This window comes from Acomys russatus, chromosome 18 (genome assembly GCF_903995435.1).
Source record: "Acomys russatus chromosome 18, mAcoRus1.1, whole genome shotgun sequence".
NCBI lineage: Eukaryota > Metazoa > Chordata > Mammalia > Rodentia > Muridae > Acomys > Acomys russatus.
The window spans coordinates 8,464,995-8,486,140 of NC_067154.1; the positions used below are offsets into that span (position 1 = coordinate 8,464,995).

At 44.4% G+C, this 21,146-nt stretch overlaps 1 protein-coding gene across 1 annotated transcript in view; it reads right to left on the minus strand.

Moving 5' to 3' along the window:
* The window catches only part of Elp3 (elongator acetyltransferase complex subunit 3), a 60,200-nt gene extending 39,642 nt beyond the window's left edge, over positions 1-20,558 (minus strand). The window contains exons 1-7 of the mRNA XM_051160725.1: positions 20,524-20,558; positions 17,768-17,867; positions 13,359-13,497; positions 10,831-10,901; positions 10,138-10,201; positions 8,728-8,796; positions 5,850-6,004 (exon numbers count right to left, since the gene is read on the minus strand). Of these exons, the coding sequence (XP_051016682.1) occupies positions 5,850-6,004; positions 8,728-8,796; positions 10,138-10,201; positions 10,831-10,901; positions 13,359-13,497; positions 17,768-17,867; positions 20,524-20,542 (617 nt within the window). The 5' untranslated portion in view covers positions 20,543-20,558. The remainder of the gene's footprint in view (positions 1-5,849; positions 6,005-8,727; positions 8,797-10,137; positions 10,202-10,830; positions 10,902-13,358; positions 13,498-17,767; positions 17,868-20,523) is intronic.
* Positions 20,559-21,146: the final 588 nt, after the last annotated feature.

Below are 21,146 nucleotides of genomic sequence, written 5' to 3' on the forward strand. Positions count from 1 at the left end.
CTAATGCTTTTGGGTTAACAGGATTGATAAAATCCAAAGGAGAAAGGGGAGTTTTTAAAGAAATCATCCTGAAACAATTCGCTTTCCATACTGGAAAAAGAAAAACCTCAACTCTTGCTTCTATTCATACCAAGTACACAGAAAAATTAATCCAAGGGGGATCCGAGAGCTAATTGGAAGAACTGAAACTTTAAGTAGCAGACAACACAGGAGCCTAGCCTTCTACCTTGCGAACATGAGATGGCTTACTAGTGACAGCACAAAGCAACGGTGAGAAAGAAAACTCAGTCAGTCCTGCCCTGAGAGAGCATCAATGGAGTGAGTAGTAAAGGCACACACAGGGTTCTCAAATCAGGGACAGGTTAACAGCACGGGGCGGGGCGGGGCGGGGCGGGGACCAATAGAAAAAGATTAAACATTTCACAAAGGAAATCTAACCAGACAGCATAAGCATACACAAGTGCTCAATGACATTAGTCATCAGGAAAATGCAATTTCAAACTACAATAGATGCCATTACACGCCCACCAGAAGGGCTAAAATTAAAAGGACCTACAACAGCATGTACTGGTATGGATGCAGAAGCAAGTGCTCACCCATTAGTGGTAGGAGTGCAAACAGCATAATCATTACAGAAAAATGGCTGGCAGTTTCTCATAAGACACTAACAAACCTAGCAATCCCCATTACTACCCAAAAGCAATACATACCTTTAACCATAAATGACTTGCACAGAAATGGTCAGAGATCTGCCCATAACAGCTGAAACTACGAGCAGCTCGTGTCCACTGACTGGTACGGCCCACGCACCCAGCAGAACACTGCTTAGCACTAAAAGCGAACAGCTATGGACTCGCCCAACATCACTGGTGAACCTCAAGCAATGGTCAGTGAAAGAAGCCTTCCACCGGAGACCAGATGAGGAGCAGCTCCATTTATATGAAGTTTACCATGGGCACAATTCATCTATGGGTGGTGAAAAAAGCCCCCCACCCCAAAAAATACCAGAAGAATTGCCGATTCTGGGATGTTAAGGTGGGGATTTTCTGGAGGAGCGTAAAATAACTCTAGTGACAAAAAATATTCTGCATTATTTATCTGTTCTCACAGGGGTCTTGCTAAGAGTTCCAAATTGGCCTGAAATTTGAGATCCTCCTGCTTCTGCCTCCTGGTTGTTGGTCTTACACCACAGCTTGCCATGTTCCGAATCTTAACAGTGTTTCTGTTATAGAGGTCTGTCAAGACAAATCAAGTCTGTGCATTCTGCTACATATAAACTCACTTCAAGGGAAAACTACCAAACTGAATGCTAGTTAATACGATGCATGGCAAAGCACGTCGGGAAGATTGTAAGGGTAGCCAGTTGCTTCCAGGCTGCTTTTGCTTCCTTCACAGCCCAGGCAAGAGCAGGGAATTATCTTTGGGGTCTGGTACCCAGCATTACCTAGCATTCTAGCTTTCCTAAGATGTGTAAGGACATAGTTGGGCGATTTAAAGCCACTGATGAGGGGACAGGGGGAAGGAACGGAAATGAGTTTAACAGTCCACAGGGAGAAGGTGTGACTCATAGCTTCTTGATGGGTAACTACCCTTTTAAATTGCACCTCGTGAAAACAGCCAAGGAGCCCTGAATGCAAAAGTGCTTCTGGGCAGAGCTGATTAAAAAGGAATAAAACTCCTTTAACAGCTTGCTCTGAGTTATCTGGCAACATCACACTCTGGTGAATGGGTGACTCAGATCCCATGTGGTCTTTCTCCAAAGTGATGGTTTTATGGGATGACAGTCATCAGTAATTGGTACTCTCTGGAGACCTGAAAAGGCCCAGGTGAGCTCACTTGTGGGATGAATGATCAGCACTGGCTCCATTCAACAGCTGTTGCGGAGGCCAGGCCTGTCTTGTCTTTGAGCAGTCCTCTGCTCCTTCACTTTCTGCCTGCAATTTTCACGGACTTCTTTCTACTAAAACAACAAACAAACAAACAAACAGAAAAGGCTCAAACCTTTAACCATGTGGGTCAGACCCAGGAAGACCAAGGAAGGACGTTTGAACTAACTAAAGTGTGGCCCTAAGGATGCTTAACCTTCAATGCTGGTGGTGTGCTTGCCGGCCACCTCAAAGAATTGTAAACCTAGTTTAAAATGGACCCTTGAAAAACATCCTATCCCACTGAGCAAATGAACAGCAGCAGCACGGCTGTGTGCTGAGGGGAAATGTCTGCCCCAGCTCCATAAGGAAGCAGCTTCCACCAGAGGGTGGTGGGCTCTTCCGGAAGACAACCACTTTCGAAACATCCTCTCACAAGACAGCCACGCTGCACTCACAAGGACACATTAGATCACGACCAGTCTCCCTGGCTGCTCTTTAATGCATGCCGATGCTAGCATTTCCAAATAGCTTTGTTTCTAACTGAGTTCAGAAACTACTGCTTCAAATGACACAAAATTTCCCTTAAACACTTTATTATAGGGAGTCGTACGAAGAATTTACCTCAACAAAGCAAACAAAAGCCTACAAATTGGCATTTTTCATATTGCCTCACAAAGTACAGAGACCAGGAGAGAGCAAGATACCAGCTGAGAGGACTACAGAACGGAGCGCCATGTTGCGGTGGCTGGATTTTCATTACTTCCTAAGAGCCGTTCATGAGATTTGCAGCAAGGAAGGCTCAAGCCAGAGAAACACTTTTCTAAGTTAAAAGCAGAGTGCCCTCTTGAGGTAAAGAACAGAAACAAGCCCACGGCTGGCCCTGGCTTTCTTCTTAGACAAACACATCGTGAACTGAGTAAGTTCTAACTTAAAACTCTGTTTTTACTACAAACATAGACAACTTATGTTAAATAACATGAGTGCTCAGCACCCTAACTGTGGTAAGGCTGGGGATGCCGTCAAAGCACTGCGCCCAGAAACTCCATTTGCTCAGCTGGCCTGTTCTATAAATGACCAGGGCTCAAAGTCACAGAGGAGCTACTGAAGAGACCAGTGCTAGGATTTTTAGGTGAATGAGCTCATCTGGGACCCCAAGTTGCCGCTGCCATTACAATGTCTCAGAGCCTTGGACTACCGAAGCCTTCCCCCCAAATCCTACTTTACGTAAGGTACACTCTGACTCTTCAGGATGAGGAGAGCTGGGTTACCACATGACTCCTCTCAACTTTGGAAACTCAGGGCTTTACCAGGCATGACTCATATTCAGGAATGATCAAGGTTTGAATGAACAGGAAAAACAGATGCTATTTCTAGTACCGAAGTTCCTGTGGGAACAAGTCACACCCCCAAAAGTCTAGATTCAGGAAGAGAAAATTTGCCTGTCACTCATCAGTCAAACAAAAGTTCTTGCTCACCACATTCTTCCAAAGGATAAAGCCTTTATGCAGCCCTTTGAGCCATCCTTCACTTTTATTTAAAGTTGTGAAAAACCTTTATTTCAATTGCACAAGCCCAAAGGAAAGCAAGAGGGGAAGGAGGGCCACACAAAGGCGTGGCCTCAGTTCCAGGAGTGTAGACTAAGTCTGCCCTAGGATTTACTCGGGCTTTAGCCATAGGTGAGAACGCTCCCTCACGTCCACCCCACCTGACACTGCTTATACCACACAAAAGTCTAAGAGGCAGATGCCTGTAACTACCTGGATGACGCTCTCCTTCCCTTCACAGAGGAGAAGCCAGAGTGTGGGGGTGCTAGAGGTGTCAGAAATTGAGACTGCACTCCTAGCAACAGTCTGAAAACGCACATGGGCAGGACCCACCACTACCAACTACACTTTACACTCAGCAATTTCTATCATTATAGCAAAGTTCAGGCTCTGAAAGCTGCCTGGGGTTTCTATTTCCACCCTGCCATTAACTACCTGTGTTAAGTCTAGACAAGCTGCTTTACCTCTCTGGGCTTTGATCCCTCATACGTAAAACAGATGTAATCAAAGGCTTACTGTACGGGCTGAATCACATGTCACAATGTACACTGTACACACCGCAAGCATAGGTTACCTTTATTCCCAGCTCTTCTTCCTCAGTGCTGATCTCGGCCTATGATGAGCACAGCACACAGACAGACATGGATGGGCACATGAATGATGGGATAAACTGTTCTCATCACTGCTTTTTGTCTTAGCACTACTTGGAAAGGTAAGACTCTCCCACTAGGTGACATCATCCCTCCATGAGGCTACGGCTGAAAACCATCTCCATTCTGCACCTGCAGCCACGACTGGCTGGTTTAGACCCTACCAGACATCTCTACATGCATCATGGACATTTCAAACATAACAAACCCGAAGTCAACTTCTTAGTTTTCTCCCTCAGACCTAAGCTTCCCTATGGCTTTTCCATTTTAGCACATGGCATTCCCATCCGGCTACACAGGTGTCATGCTTGGCCTTCACTCCCCTAACCTGCCCCTTCTCCGTCACTGCCGCCAGCATCTTTGTCTGAGCCAAGGTGACAAGGAGGCTCATAGGGATCATATATCTGAATACTTGGGCAACAGGAAGTGGAACTCTTTGAAAGGATTAGAAGGCTTAGGAGGTGTGGCCTTGTTGGAGGAGGTGTGTCACTAGCAGTGGGCTTTTAGGTTTTAAGAGCCTGTGCCGGACAGTCTGCTTATGTATCAGGATGTAGCTCTCAGCTGTTTCTCCAACACCGCTCCTGCCCGCTGCCATGCTCTCTGCAAAGTTGATAATGGACTAAACCTCTGAAACTGTAAGCCAGCCTCCAGTCAAATGCTTTCTTTTGTAAGAGCTGCCTTGCTCATGGTGTCTCTTCACACAACAGAACAGTGACGAAGACAGACAGGATCCAGTGGGACCGTAATACCATTGTGGTATGCTGTGACTGCTCCTTCAAGCCCCAGGCTAAAACTGCCAATGTACCAGCATTGAGCAATGATTTTTGAGATCTCTGCCCTCAGGAGTAGAATGACGCTCTTATGAAAGTGAGTGAGGCCCCCTCATGCATCACATGACCTCTGGTTATGCCCTGTAAGATGGTATTGCCAATGCTGCACCCATGATACTGCACTTCCCAACCTCCAGAAACATAAGACTGCATGCACATTGCTGTTCATTACAAATTACCCAGGCTCAGGTATTCTGTTCTTGCAGTGCAAACAGACTAAGACAAGGATCATTTCCAAACAGCAATTACTTCATAGTTAAGTATCTAATAAATTAGTACTTAGGCAACAGTCATTTGTCCCAATGATTTTTATAGCAGTGAGATGCTTCTGACAAAGAACACGCAGACCTGGGCTGTCACGGTGGCTCAGTGGGTAAAGGTGTTCGCCATGCAAGCTGACAACCTGAGTTCAATCCTAGCAACCCACAGTGGAGGGAGACAACTGACTCCCAAAATGTGTCCTCTGATCTCCACAGGTGCACCATGGCATGTGGTGCCCTCTCCTTCTCTATGCCTCTCTTACACTAATATTGAAAGAAAGAAAGAAAGGAAGGAAGGAAGGATGGATGGATGGATGGATATGATGTCCTCTTTGTGGGTGGACTGAAACTCAAATAGGTCAATTTAAACCAGTGTGAGTTTGTATAACTCAGATCAGCCTGAGTCTGAAAAGATCTATGGACAAGTGACTCTATAAATTATAAAGATGACTATGTCAATGGAACATACTTGTTTCTTTTTAAAAGATTAGCTCAATGAAAATAATTCTTTCACACACACACACACACACACACACACACACACAGAGAGAGAGAGAGAGAGAGAGAGAGAGAGAGAGATAGAGAGAACAAGAAACTCAGAGTGTATACATGGAACAGACCAAATCCTCACAAGCGGCTGCTAGGAGGATGAACAAAAAGGCAATCCCCTCAGAGAGCGAGAAATAGGGTTTCTTACTTGATGGCCTCGTAAATATTGTTTGAAGTGTGGCCTGATAGAGCATCATGTAAATTTCGGATGAAATAATCCCTGTATTCTTCGGGAAGGGCCATGAACGTCCCACCCATGACGATGAACTCCACCTTATCCACGCTGTGGCCAAGCTGCTTTAGCTGGAAGAAGCACACACACCCATCAGGCATTACTCTAGTGCTGCAGAGCCCATTTCACTCCGTAGTCTCACGAGCAGTTTACAAATGAGAAGCAATAAAATACATTTTGATAATTCCATGCTTAAAAAAGAGAAATGCCTGAGAGAAAAATAATTCTTGCTCAAATAGAATGGGGGAATGAAAGTTAAGACTAAACCAGAAGCCAGACTTCAATTCTGACAGTTAAGTAGGAATTTAAAAACAGGAAGAATTTAAGACATATATAACAGATAATATAGAGTATAATAAATTTAAAAAATCAGCATAATGTTGTATCAGATACTGCAAGTATTTATCGATCATATCATTTGTTAGACTTCATAGTAAAAAGACACAATTGTGATTGAAACATAACCTGTACTTTATGCACAGGGATAAATACTAGATTTGAGTGAGACTTCAAGATGCAATTTAAGGCTTATTGTGGGCAAAGGTCCTCAAGCTGCTTCTGGAAAACCAAAGTACATAACTGACTGACTCAAAATGAAATATCCCATCTCTTCTACCACAGGGCAGAATGGCCCAATTGTCCACTGTGACAACTACAATAGCCAGGATTCTAAATTTTAAAAACAAATTGGAAAATTTCTTGCTGTATGGTAAGAAGCATAAAGAAGCCAGCATCAAATGGACTAGAATAAACTACATAATAAATGTCTATATAGAACCTTTTAAAAATAATTGTTTCTGCAAGTAGCAAATAGTGACTACGGCTACTGTGTGTCTGTGCACCTAACTGAGCATGTGTATGTCCTGAAGAATCTACAACCCCCCCTGCTAGGACTCCATGCTCATCTCCATCCCCACGTGCTGAGGTAGCGTCTCCGTGTCACTAAGTTCCCCCGTGACTGTACTGCACTTACAGTTAGAGAAGAACCATTATTCTATGTGACTGTCTAAACCTAGGATCTCTAAAAATGTTTAGTAAATGTTTAGTAAATACAACACTTCACTCCTCTTGAACTAGGTTTCCATCCTGTGATGGCTGTTCTTGGTTGTCAACTTGATGACATCTAGAATTAACTAAAATGCAAATGCTTGGGCACACCTGTAAGGGATGGATTGTTTTCTCAATTAAATCATCTGAAGTAAATGAAGTAATCTGGATCTTTACTCTGGGCCACGCCTTCCGCTGGCAGCCTATGTAAAGGACATGGAAGGGAGAGGCGCTTGTTCCCTGCTCGCTCTGCCCTTCACTGCCACGTCCATTCCTCCCCTGGCATTAGAGCCCACATCTTCAGGACTTCAGCCCACACGGAACCCTGGACCCTGGACCTTCCATTGCTAGGCAGCAATTGTTGGATTAGCTGGACCACAGCCTGAAAGCCATTCTAATAAATCTCCTTTCTATATATAGAGAGAGGTTCATGCTCTAAGTTTTGTTCCTCTAGAGAAACCCAACTAATACACATCTGAAGTGAGTCAAAGATCATGCCTCACTTTGTGTTTTGAAGACCACAATTACACCATCCACAGAAGTGTTGCACAGGCTGTTCCTCTAGAGACTCTGTGAATTAGACTGGATAAGTATACAGATAATAAGAGCTGACTTCCCTCATTTGTTATAATCTGCCTCATTCCAACTGAACCAAGTGCATGTGGGAAACATTCTTACATGCCAATATTCCATCTTTGAATATGTATGGGATTGGAATCTGCTGTTATTTAATTTTCAATAATGATATCACCTTTTCACTGAAAGATAAAATCTTATTAAATGTTACCTTTGAGAAGAATGTTCTTTACTAGCAATAAGGAGATACACTGAATATCTATGTATATATAAAAGGTATCTATTATATATGTGTATACTTTTCATTTTTAATCTTAAATATATAATAAACATCAGAGCATTTGTAATTCTCGCTGTTTCAAGTATTAATAAAATTAGACATGATTGGCAAAAATCATGCCTAAAATCAAAGATGAAGTCAAAATCCCTTCAGAACATAGTTTCCCAAGCTCTGTGGGCTCCCCAGGTATGGGCCGCTGACCAACACTGACAATGCTGACACTCATGCCCTACACCTGCTTGGAACATTAGAACTGGGTCATGTTCAATAATCAACAGTCACACAAACCCAGAAGCAACTTGTGTTACACACTCCTTTCTATTTTAGGGCTTCATTTGTCTCTCCACGCTAATGATTGTAACAACTACGACAGTGCTTACATTTTAACACTTACAAAGTATGTTTAGCTACCTCAGGAAGTTCAAGGCTACCAGCACAGTACTAGAGTTTAACCAGCTACGTTAATGTATAATTTATATGCAATAAAATTCATCCCCTTTAAGGCACAACTGGGGGCTTTGATGGAGTTATGCACCATCACAGTCATGATACAGAACAAGCCCACCAGCTCCAATGGACTGCTCACACCACTTCTCTGTAAATTCCCCGCTCTCAGTGGGAAAGCCTGCTGAAATACTTCCTGATCTGGCTCTAGAAGCTAAAGTTCAACCCCTTGCTGATGGTTAAACAACTTTTACACACTTTTATAAGTGACTTCCTTCAAACTGAAAGGAGGGCAGCAGTTCCTAAGCAGTGTAAGTCTGACCACACATAGCGCTTTCTTCAGATGAGCATAAAGCCAAGCTCTTTCTGTCTTACCTCACAATGACTCCCAATCAAGCAATGGCACCAGCTTTGAAGCACAAAAACCAATTTAAGAAGCCTCTTTACCTGCTCTATGCGGTGTCTCGTCTGCAGATACGGATCGTATCTAGCACGGATCGCTCGCATGGAAGTTGGCTATATAAATAAGGAAAAAATAATCGTGTTATAGCCATACCAGAAAAGGGGGGAAAAAGAATAGGAAACAATGAAGGGGTGTACTAAAATTAAATATCCTAGGGTTTTGAACACTAAAACCATACCTTATGTCCTACCTTTCTTCTCAGTCTTAGCAAGGCTCAGAGCACCTGGCTAGTCCCCCTCCCACAGGGTACCTCAACAGCAGGGCCTCTTCCTGGGTCACATTCACCTGTGGAAATGTGACAGCATCCAAGTGTAGGTGCACACACACAGATGGGCACACCTACGCAAGAGAGTCACGTAGCAAGGTGATCTTTGCCCAAGGCCCTTAATTAACACTGTTTCTAATGGCTCAGTAAATGGTCTGGGTACCATGCACTGTCACCCAGTGGATTAGACACTCTACACCAACCCAAGCAGTTTCTCAGCATAAAAGGTTCTTTAATGACTGTTTTCCCCAGCAGCTGGAGACTATTACAGAGATCCACAGCTGGTCAGACACAGAGCATGTGACGGTGCAATGTCCAACTAATCCATCTCCAGCACAGCCTCTACACCCGAGGTTCAGGGACCAGACAGTGTGTTCTAGACACGACAGGGATCCCAACAAATGGCTGTCTAAACAAGACCTGCACAAGGACAATAGTAGCTGACATGCCGACATAGAGCAGGGAGTTCCTGAAGGCCCCACCCCTGGAGAATGAGCTACAGGGCCGTCAGTGGTGCTGAGCAGAGAGCCTGTTTCTCCAGAGACGAGCTCTCTGATAATTATCCAATCCTAGCGGTCAGACCTAAAAAGCCACAATTCTAGGGCTTGGGAGGTTGAGACGGGAAGACTATCAAAAAGTTGCAGCCAATGTGAGTTACAGTGCGTCATGTCTGGGGGAAAAACACACACACACACACATACATACATACATATATATAAATAAATGTGTGGCAAAGTGTAAAACAGTATTTTGACACATTACTTAATATGTAAAAAAGGAAAAAATTTGGACCATGGAAAATATGGGTCAGAACAGCTAACTGTGTCTTCCCGTTGGCCCTTAAAGCCTCATGCTCCAAATCCCTTGCCATAAAACTGAGATACCCAGAGTAGCTGCCTCCCAACACTGCTGCAAGGTTTGTAGTGGCAAAGCACTTGGGACAGCAGTTAGAAATAACGGTTAGGAAATGTCAGCATCTCCCTGGTGACTTGACAGCACTGAAGACAGTGCGAATATTTGGCAAAAAGCTTTTCTACGCAGGAAAAGAAGGCCACACTTATAACAATGTTGGTACTTATACCACACTCTGGATCACAGCACTCTGTCAGGACCAAGTTGACGGCTTTACCTCATAGCCCGTGTAAGACTGGGTTGAGTACTCAAAATCTGAGTCGGGTCCTCCTGGGCAGTATCTGGACACAACGACAGAACAGGGAGGGCAGATGAAGAGCTCAGTTCAACAGAAAACCCCGCAATCAAAGTGGCCTCGCCACCAACTCAAAACAGTAGACGGACAAGGAAGGAAGGAAGTGACAACACTCATGTCCAGAACGCAGCAGTCACAGCGCTTTACAGGCTTGCTATGGGAGCCCAGCTCTCCAGTCCGGATGAGTCTGTGCTTTCCTAAGCTTATACTTTCTTTACTTAGGAAAATTTCCCTCCCATTAAATCCCCCCACCCCTGTCACACATTTGCATCCATGAGTCCTCAATTAGAGAAATTTAAAAGCTAATTATAAGAATAACTTTTAAACTTTTGATATTTTTCTGGTGCAAATTCATTTTTAATTTAATGCTGGAATTGTGGCAGTTTACATTTCTATGTTTAATTTACCCAGGTAACCAGTGTCCACTGTCCCAAGTTCATAACCCACGAGTATTTCGCACCACAGTACTGTCTGTTCCACTTTCAAAGCTGACATGCCTTACCCAAGCTGCTGGTTTAGAGGCTGACCTACGAGTCTGTTCAAAGTTTTAACTACCATCAACATGTACTAACCAAGGCATCAGGGAATTTACCAACTGATCAAAATCATACTTACACGCATATATTCCCTGTAAAACTGATGTGTGGACATCTGTGGGGTTTGCACATCACAGCCACAACAGCAATCTAAAAAAGAAAGATCAATTTCAAAAAGCTACCATTGAAAAACTAACAAAACTTCTACAGAGTGGTCACTCCTAAGAGTGAAGAAGAGGAAGGCAATCTGAGCGGCACATAAAGGTCTTCACGGGAATAAAAAGGGGAAGATTGATGGATGGGACCTGAAAAGAAGCCTGAGCATCTCTCTCAAGATACTGACAGTGCTGTACGCTAAAGCTGTGTGCTTTTACACTGATAATAGTTAAAATGTTTATGTGCATTGCTATGAGCATTATATTACAGTAAATATGAAATAAGGAACTATTATTACTAATTGGTGGTGCTGGACATTGCACCCAGGGGCTTGAGCACTGTACCACTGAGCTACAAGACCGGCCCTGGGAACTGATTTTTAAGGTCATTATAATTCTTACTCTCGCTGATTATTTTGCTAAAATAGCGTACAAAAATCACTTTATATAATATTATAAATAATCCTAATTGTTATTATTCAAATTCCACAGATGCCTTAGATTTCAACATCTACAGCGAGAAGCAGGATGTCAGCAACCAGACTGAGAGTTTATGTGCAAAATTTCAGAGTGCCTGACAGAGTCTTTCTGGGTGGGAACGTGCTTGCTTGAGAAAAGGGCTGGTAGCAGAGACATTAAGCCTATAAAGGTACTAACACAGGGGGCAGGTGAGCAGGCAGAGCCACACCAAGGCTGACATCAGCTGGATTTCTTATGGACAGAGAGAGAGGAAGCTGTACAGGTGGACACAGAGAAGCAGACGAAGCCCAGGGCTGAAGAAAGTGGAGGAACGGCTCTCCAATACAGATGTCCACAGATCGAGACACCCAAACAGATGAAAATGTGTTTATGGAAAAACACACACACACACACACAGACACACAGACACACACACACACTCTCTCTCTCTCTCTCTCTCTCTCTCTCTCTCTCTCTCTCTCTCTCTCTCTCGATCATCAGAGGCATGACCTGGCTCCACTTGTGCAGAAACATTTGTTAAACCAAAGGGAAAAACATGCTAGGATATGACCAGCTGACACTCTTCAATGTAGAGGTAAAGAAATCAAGGAAAGACAGGATAGGCATGGTCTGAGGAGCCATGGCAACCCGGTGAGCAGTGATTCTAAACTGTGTCATCATTGAAACAGCAGGTGGTACTAGATGGCAGCAGGTTATACATGCAAAAATTCTTGCATTTCGGGGCTGGAGACATAGCTCAGAGGATAGGAGCACTGCCTGCTCTTCCAAAGGTCCTGAGTTCAATTTCCAGCAACCACAAGGTGGCTCCCAAGCATCTATAATGAGATCTGATGCTGTCTTCTGGCCTGCAGGTGTACATGCAGACAGAGCACTATATATAATAAAAAATAAATCTTTAAAAAAAAAAATCCTGCATTTCAGTTTTTGTTTTTTAAGTTTTTGTATGTGGTGTAAGTCCATGTTAGTTGGCAGCACACTGTATGTATAAACTGTGAAATTCAATTGTCCCCAAGTATCAGAATCCAGGAAATAGGGCCATGAAAGTAGCCCAGACAAGCACTAGAAAAACCACATCTGATCCAGACAGCAGAGCAAACACGTATGGACTTCAACGCTGGCACCCTGGCCCTGCCCATTTTCCCGGGCCACTCGCACTCAGCCTTCGCTTCCCAGAGATCAGAACCAGAGCGCCCAAAATGGTCTTATGCTTTTAAACTACTTGCATGCCATGTCTAGAATAACTTTCTGAAATCTACCCAGCACACATTGTCACCCTGCACAGGCGCCTGAAGTGGTTTCTTTGCCAGTTGCATGTGACTGTTTACAAGCCAATCGTAACCAAAGTCCCTAGTTTTCTCAAATGAACTCAGTATGCAGAAAGCTGATACAGCGCGAGTTCAAGGCCACACAGCCCATACAGTGGGGCTGTCTCATAAAAAAAACCATGGGCCAAATGAACCCTCAGTTCCTGCCAGCCCACTGCCCTCCCATGCCCATGCCCTGTCCTTCGTGCCTCTCCTCCCTCTGTGCCCTCTTCCCATTCCTTCCTTGCTCCCAGCACCCTCTATGGCTGACCCTCGCTGATCATATAAGCCTACTCAGGTCAGGAACTGGCCATGCATTCTGCTGGGGCTTCACTTCTTTCTTTTGCTGAGGTGATCCCTGTCTCTGGGCACCCACAGTGTCCCTGTTGGGAGGTCAGCTCCACAATCGTCAATATGAAACTACCCTGCACTGCTACCTTTCAGGAGTACCAACTGGAAGCATTCAGCGTAGGAAGGCCAACAACATTTACCACAGTGTAAGTGACCACGGCTCAGTCTTTAAGGACACTCGCTGTCCCTTTGCCCTCTCAGCATCCAGTGCACCTTCTTCATTCAAGCACAGGACACGAGAGACTTTAGGAGGCTAAATCCAGCTCCAACCCCTGCCGTACTATCTGCATCACTACTGCACCAGCTCACTCACTCACCCCACTGGCAGTCCTGATGGGTTTTGCCTTTAACTTGGGAACCAAGACCTTCCGATAGTGAGAGGGGACCGCAGCAATGATGTCCACCAGGCGGGGCTGGGACGAAAGGCCATACTTGGCAGCTGTCCTGGTTTTCACCCTGAAAGCGAAGCATTGAACATTAGCACCATCGCAGCATTTCAGGCCAAAGCTATGAAAAGATAACGTGTACTCCATATCACTAACACCAGCCAATCCTCTACTCCTGCACCAGGCGGCAAGAGTGCGTGACAATCTATGAACAGTAAGGAAATAAAGGGTGACATCTGTCAGTAAGCAAACACCAGGACGTTAACCAGGACTACAGATGGGGACAGGAATGGTGACACAGTGGAGGGCTCGTTCCAAACTGCACCCCAGCTTCCATCCTAAAGAACTATTTTGAGCAGGGGGCAGTGGCACACACCTGTAATCTCAGCACTTGGGGACGCAGAGGCAGGCAGATCTCTGTGAGTTCAAGGCCAGCCTGGTCTACAAAGTGAGTCTAAGACAGCCAAGGCTACACAGAGAAACCCTGTCTCAAAAAACCAAAAAGAAAAAAAAAAAAGAAAAAAAAAAAAAGACCTACTCTGACTCTTACCTCTTCTTGGCCTCATATTGACATTTGGGACTACGTGTTCTGTCTAGACATTGCTACCTGTTTCCTGGGAAGAAATCACCTGATCAAGAACTACTTTCTTCGAAAAAATATTCTATACAAAAGCAACAACAAACCAAAACCCAGAATACAAATCCTAGAGTCTACCTTAACTATTACAAAACAAAACTCATGTAATTTCCTGACTGTAACTCTATCTGTAGCCAAGAGTATCCTTCACACGAGTAATGACTTTAATTCCTAAAGCCCTCCCCCACTTCTGACTTGCTGTACACAGGTTGTTTTTGGACTCAAAATCCTCCTGTCTCTACCCCTGAGTGGTGAGGCTCCAGGTGTGTCACCATGTCCACTTTATTCCTTTAATTTCTCTATGATGTGAACAGCTCTCCCTTTCTCTGTGCCCTCTAGCCAAATCGTTCTGGTCAGAACGTCTTCTAATTAGCCCACGCAGAGAAATCTGTGGGTTGCTCACATCGTTCTCAACAGATGTTAACTGAATAACTGGCATGCGCAGCCTACATATGTAGTAATGTTAGGTATGAGCCACAGTCCTTTCATGTGATGTGTTGTGGGTAAGCCCTCCCATCCCAGACAGACAGACAGACAGACAGACAGACAGACACACACACACACACACACACACACACACACACACACACACACACACACACACGGGATGCTTGCAGAATGTAGGAAGGATTTTAACATGTGCTAGGGAGAAAAGCACTCAGGCCTTAGGAAAGCAGTACAGACACAGGGATGTCGCTGTAAGACATTGTTGGAAAAGCAATAGAAAACACTGCTTTCGTAGTTAAAAGGATAATTGCTGACTCACTTACTCCTTTTGCAAATGCTTTCCGCATTTGTTTAAGCACAATCTCAATGAAAGGGTCAGGTACAGGCATCCAGAGAAACAGAACCGGGTCTACAAGGTCAGGAACATGGTGACTACATGACAACAGTGGAGAATCCTTTCTCTCTGAATATATACAGCAAATGCAGTTAGGAGATAAGAGGCAGAGATGACAGACCACTCATCTGAGCGAGTAACAAAGATCAAAGGCGAGCATGAATGTGTAGAAGAGGTTCCACAGCCGAGATGGCTAGGATTGGATTAGACACTAGAGAGAGCGCTGCTGGCAGAGAGGTGCTTCCAAGGAGACAGGAGGAAAGAAGTGGGGTATGAAATGATGGAGCAAAGAAGAAATGGACTTTGGAGATCCCAAACCCCCATTCTACCAATGAATGGACGACTTTCTTATCTGCCTACTTTCGGATCACTCATCTGTCAGTGGAAGGTGACAGATTGTAGGTTTTGTTTAAACACATGTGCACTTGCCTATGAGCATGTGCCAGTGTGGCAGTGTAGAGGTCTAAGGACAGGTTTTGGGAACTGGCTTTCTCCATCCACTACACTTTTACCTACTAGATCACCTTGTCGGCCCCTTGAGATTTTATGTCAATTTGACACAGGCTACAGTCATCTGAGAGTAGGAAACCCCAGTTGAGAAAATGCCTCTATAAGATGGGGCTGTAGGCCAGCCTGTAGAGCGGTGTCTTAATTAGTGACTGATGAGCGAGAACATAGGCCATTATAAGTGGGGCCACCCCGGGCTGGTGGCCCTGGGCTCTATAAGCAAGCAGGCTGAGTGAACCATGGGAAGCAAGCTAGTAAACAGCACCCCTCCACAGTCTCTGCATCAGCCCTGCTTCCTGCTCTAAGTTCCTGCCCTGACGTCCCTCAGTGATGGAGTGTGATTTGAGAGTTGTAAGAGGAAACAAACTCTTTCCTGCATAAGCTGCTTTTGGTCATGGTGTTTCATCATAGCAACAGTAACTCAAGCTCAGGAAAACTGACACAGGATAGTGGAGAACTGCTGTGACAGACCTGACCAAGGTATTCTGGGGAGGATTGTGAAAGGGCTTTTGAACTTTGGCCAAGAGAAGTCATTGAACCAATGACACGGTCTATAGGAGCTTAAAAGATAAGACTGTTGAAAGAAATGCAGGCAATGGAGTCCTGGCCTATGAACTTTCAGAGGGACCTTTTGTGTGAAGAATCTTTGGTACCTGGTCAGCTGGAACCAAGAACCGGATGTGATTACGAAGAGGCTGGCATCACTGAGGTGAAATCTTCCTCAGAGTTATCGTGTGACAACTGTGTTCAGAGGTGGTCAAGGTTGTACCTTGTGCTGGCAGCCAAACCTAGTCATCTGTCTCCCAAGGCATACTGGTTTTAAAGCCATGAAGGAGTCATGGAAGGCACAGGCTTGGCACGGTGAGAGGCTAGGAGAGGCCATTGGTGAGGGTGCTCCTGGAGGGAAGCCCCAGGATTGAAGGGGTGATCCTTAGAAGAAGCTGAGGCATGGCACGTTGATGAGAGCCCAGGAGAGGCTATTGGTGAAAGTGCAACCTAGCAGGAGTAGAACACCCCTACCCTGTGGAGGAGCCAGTACCGTGGGTGACCACAAGAACAGCAGCAGCTGTGGAGTGGGGCCAGTAGGAGCCTAGAAGACAAGATGTGTGTGCTGGAGAGGGCAGAGCCAGAAAAGTGGCCCAAGCTCCTTGGGGGAGCCCAGAAGACAGTGAGAGAATCCTAGGTATTAGCCATTGAATTATTTAAACTGTAGAAATTTGGTGACTGTGCCCTGGTTCTTCCCTCTCGAAATAAGAAAATATTTAACTCAATTTTGATTTTTTTACAGGAGCCCGCAGTTGAGAGACTTTGAACTTTTAAAAAGGGATTTTGGATTTTTAAAGAGACTAGATATTTTAAAGAGACTGAATTTTTAATCTGTTTGAAGTGTAGGACTTTAAAATTATTTATGCTTTATATGATATTAATATAAATGTGCCATCCTGGTGGATAAATAAGAAAGAAAAGACTCTAATTGAAAAGGGTTGTGTTTGTGTCAGGCTGACAAGAAGTCGGTTGTGCTGGCTAGTTTTATGTCAATTTTACGCAAGCTATAATTAGTGGAACAGAGGAGGGCTCAATAGAGCCCATAAGACGGGCTGTAGGCAAACCTATAGGACATTTTTGTAATTAGTGACTGATGTGGGAGGGCTCAGACCATTGTAGGTGATGCCACCCCGGGGCTGGTGGTCCTGGAGTATTTAAGAAATCAGGCTGAGCAAACCACATGTAGCAAGACAGTAAAAAAACACTCTTCTGTAGCCTATGGATCAGCTCCTGCCTCCAGGTTCCTGCCCTGTTTGAGTTCTTGCTTTAAAATTCCCTCAGCAATGGACTATCACCTGGAAGTGTAAATAACCCTGAAATAAACCCTTTTCTCCCCAAGTTGCTTTGGTCATAGTGCTGCATCACAGCAGTGGTAACAGACGAATTAACCCTTTGAGAAACTGAATAATTCGTCTGTTCCCTGCAGTAAACTCATAACAGTGCTCATGATGCCGAAATGCCAATTATGGCTGGGGGCAATTAGATTTAGAGGCTCTGACACAATTTTAGCATCGTGAAGTACGTGACAGGAAACTGCAATTCTTAACCGCTACACAGAAAACAGGTAGCTTTACATCAGTTCCTAGCACAGCTCTACTGGTAGGCACAGCAGGGCATGCCAGTGATTCCAGTACTTGGGAGGCTTCGGGAAGAGGAATGTCTTGAGTTTGAGGGCAGCTTGAGAGACGAAGTCAGACCATGTATCAGATAGATAGATAGATATAGATAGACAGACAGACAGACAGACAGGCAGACAGACCCTTACTCAAGAACAAGATTACAAGATCACCTTTTTATAGATCCACTTACTTATTTAGATCGAGGTCTTTGCCCTGTTCGTGAGCTTCAATCATCTGCTTGATGACATCTCCTATGGTCAGCATCATCAGCTCAGCAGTGCTGAGATCTCCTGCAAAGATATGATTCGAGGATGGAAAAACCTCATTAGTTTGTTTTTTGTTTGTTTGTCTTACATTTATTTATTTGTATGTGTGTACACGTCACATACACACATGCATGCAGTTTTAAGTGTAGAGGGACAGGAGCTGGTTTCTGCCTCAGCCTCTTGAGTGCTGAAATTATAGAATGTACTCCCTTGCCTGGCCTATCTGAGGATCTAGCTGCAATTCAAAGACACAGTCTGTTGACCTGCATGACCCTGTATTGGCAGCTCCCCTTTCATCCACAGATGCAGGAGATGTTGACGTCATTGTCATATCATCCTAATGTCAATCACAAATGACTCATCCAAGCACGAGCACCAATCCAAGCCTGGAAAAATCTCTGCTCTTTTTGTCAAGGGCCCCGGGGCCCATCTTTGACCAGCTGACAGTGGTGTGGTGTGTCGACTTGGGTGGTGGCAACAAACATGTCTCCTGCCTGCCAGTATGAAAAAAGAAGTCACCATAGAAATGTGCATAAGGAAGCTGTACAAGTTACGGAGACCTTTCATTTAGTCCCATTTGAAACTCTCAATAACATTGCAAGGTTGGTCTTGTCATCCTATTTATAAATGTAAAGATGAGTCAAAGCAAGTTAAGACGTTGCAAATAGCAGGGTTAAATCTCAGCACATATGGTGCACTGTGTACTTATATTGACTTAATGAGGCAAAGCTAATCCATACAAAACAAGAGAAAAGCCCAGGTACAGTCAAAGACTAAATGCTTTCCCAGCACTTCTCAATTCTACAAAGGTGCCTCAAAGGCCATATAACAGGCAGAGATGGACTTGGGGTATGGGGTGAGCACAGATGAGATAGCACCCTGTCAAAGTGCATATTCATATACCCTATCTGTCTGCCTGGGTGCGAGTGTGTTAAAACAGTAACTCTGCTTTCATCCACTGCATAAGACTTCATTTAAAGGGTAAGAAGCTGGGCTGACCAAAAAAATAAAGATTTGGAATACTGCCTGGGTGGTCTATACCAAGGAAGGCTTCATGGAGGAAATACAGTAAGCATTTTGTGAAAGAAAGGGCAGTGTTTGAACCAGGAGACAAGCAAGATGAAACATTACCAGGCATAAGAGATACCTATTTTGGTGAAAGGTTTGTGTAACTTGAACAGAGGCTGCCTGAACAGGGTTCAGTAAACAGATAGTAGTACATTGGCCACTACACAAAGGCATTAAAGGTAACAGTAAAGAATTATACATACTCAACTCTGTAACTGAAAAGAAAAAAAAAAAAAAAGAAACAAAGTATTTTTTAAAGAAAGGGAGATTATCAACATAAAGAATGCATCAGTTAAAAAAAGTTACAATGATACAATCAGTTTGGATGCTAAACAAAAGGTTTTCAAAATGTACATTATAAAAATCTACAAACATGAAGATCCAAGTTTGAACCTCAGCATCCATATTAAAAGCTAGGCAGAGCCACATTCATGACTGTAAAAACGGGGTGCAGAGGACATGGCACAGGAGGATTGCTGGAGTTGCTAGTTACCAGCTTAAGAAGGAACAAGTTACCCTAAGGTAAGATCAAATTAATCTAATGCACATTGTATTTGATGGGACAACAATGTGGAGCATGTTGTTTGGAAGGTAAATTCCAGAATGACAAGAAGCAGTGACCAACCAACACCACGTTTAGTTTTCATTTGATGCTTCAAGCACCACGGGCGCACCATGACCAGACAGCTCCGTACACTAAGTATAAACTTAGCTGGAGGAGTTAACCAAACCTCGGCTTCTTCAAAGAGGTAATGACGACACCACTTCAAAATGTCCGGCAAAGGCTCAATACCAACAGCATTAATAGACCAACTGCTCAAGGGCAGTACAGAGATAAAAATAGAATGTATATATATATATTTTTTTCTATATATATATTTTTTGTCAGCCCAGCTTCTTTCCCTTTAAATGAAGTCATATTATATATATATATATATATATATATATATATATATATATATATATATTTTTTTTTTTTTTTTTTTAAGATTTTCAAGACAGGGTTTCTCTGCGTAGCCTTAGCTGCCCTGGACTCACTTTGTAGACCAGGCTAGCCTCGAACTCACAAAGATCCGCCTGCCTCTGCCTCCCCAAGTACTGGGATAACAGCCATGCGCCACCGTGTACAGCTTTAAAAACAATTTATTTTTAATGACTTCACTCTGTTGAAAAGCCTGCACAGAACTGCTCCAGGCTACCCTGGAGGTAAAATAAGTAGGAGTAAGTTCACATAGCTGTTGCACAAACTGCACGGACAATTCCTACTTTAAGATGTAAGAACAACTCAAAAAAACCACGTCCAATAAATCGCCACAAATTAAACTGCAACTCGCCACCTTAAATCCACGCACCACCTTAACTCCTGAGATCTCTCTTGGAATAACGGTACCGTTTGCCCATCTACACAAAAGACGCCAAGTAGTCATTTCCAAAGAGGCAAGAGAGAAAGGCAGACTGTTTTACAAAGCCCACAGACAAAGGGAGGCCTGCCGACCCCAGGCTGCAAGGGGCCCGGACCAGGCAGCAGATTCCCATGGAATAAGTAGAGTTCTATCCGTGATCGCGGGGCATCCACCGCCTCCCTTGCCCCCTCGTCCCCCTTTTCTTGCACCTTTCCTCTTTTGCTTCATCTTTTTGTCGCCGTAACAGGATGCCACCACCTTATTGTGGTTCCGACCACGAAGAAAGTTAGCAGCCGTGAAGCGATCCGGGGACTGTCGCGAAAGCGCAGCGACTGTACCGTAAAGCTCTTCCCAAAAAGGCGGAGCGAGGAGCCCCGCCCAGTCCAGGTGTTGGCTCCCAGCTCTCCCAGACTGGGTGGAAGTGTGAGTCCTGATTGTGTGGGAGGATGCAGAGTTCTTGGGGACCAGAAAGCTGGACCTGACTAGGAGCAATGGGACAGTTAATCTAAAGAAGCTGCCTGGTGAAGCTGTGACGAAAGTGAAATGTAATCAGAGGTCTTAAAGCAAAGCCTAGGCTTGCCTACTTCCACATAGAGGCTGGGAACCGATAAAGGAGACCAGTGGTTTCCCCCACTTACACCTGCCCCATCTCCGACACCCACACCCAAGTCTGTCTTTGGCGTATTGACATAAGAGTTACTTTTTAAAGATTGTGGAAGGATTGAGGGCAGGAGGCAAGAGATGTGTTTATTTAAACAGCCCCGGGTGGTTACGGTGTGCTCTGGTTGATCATTGTCTCGGTTCTGGTTCTTGAAGTGGTCAAAGTCTTTAC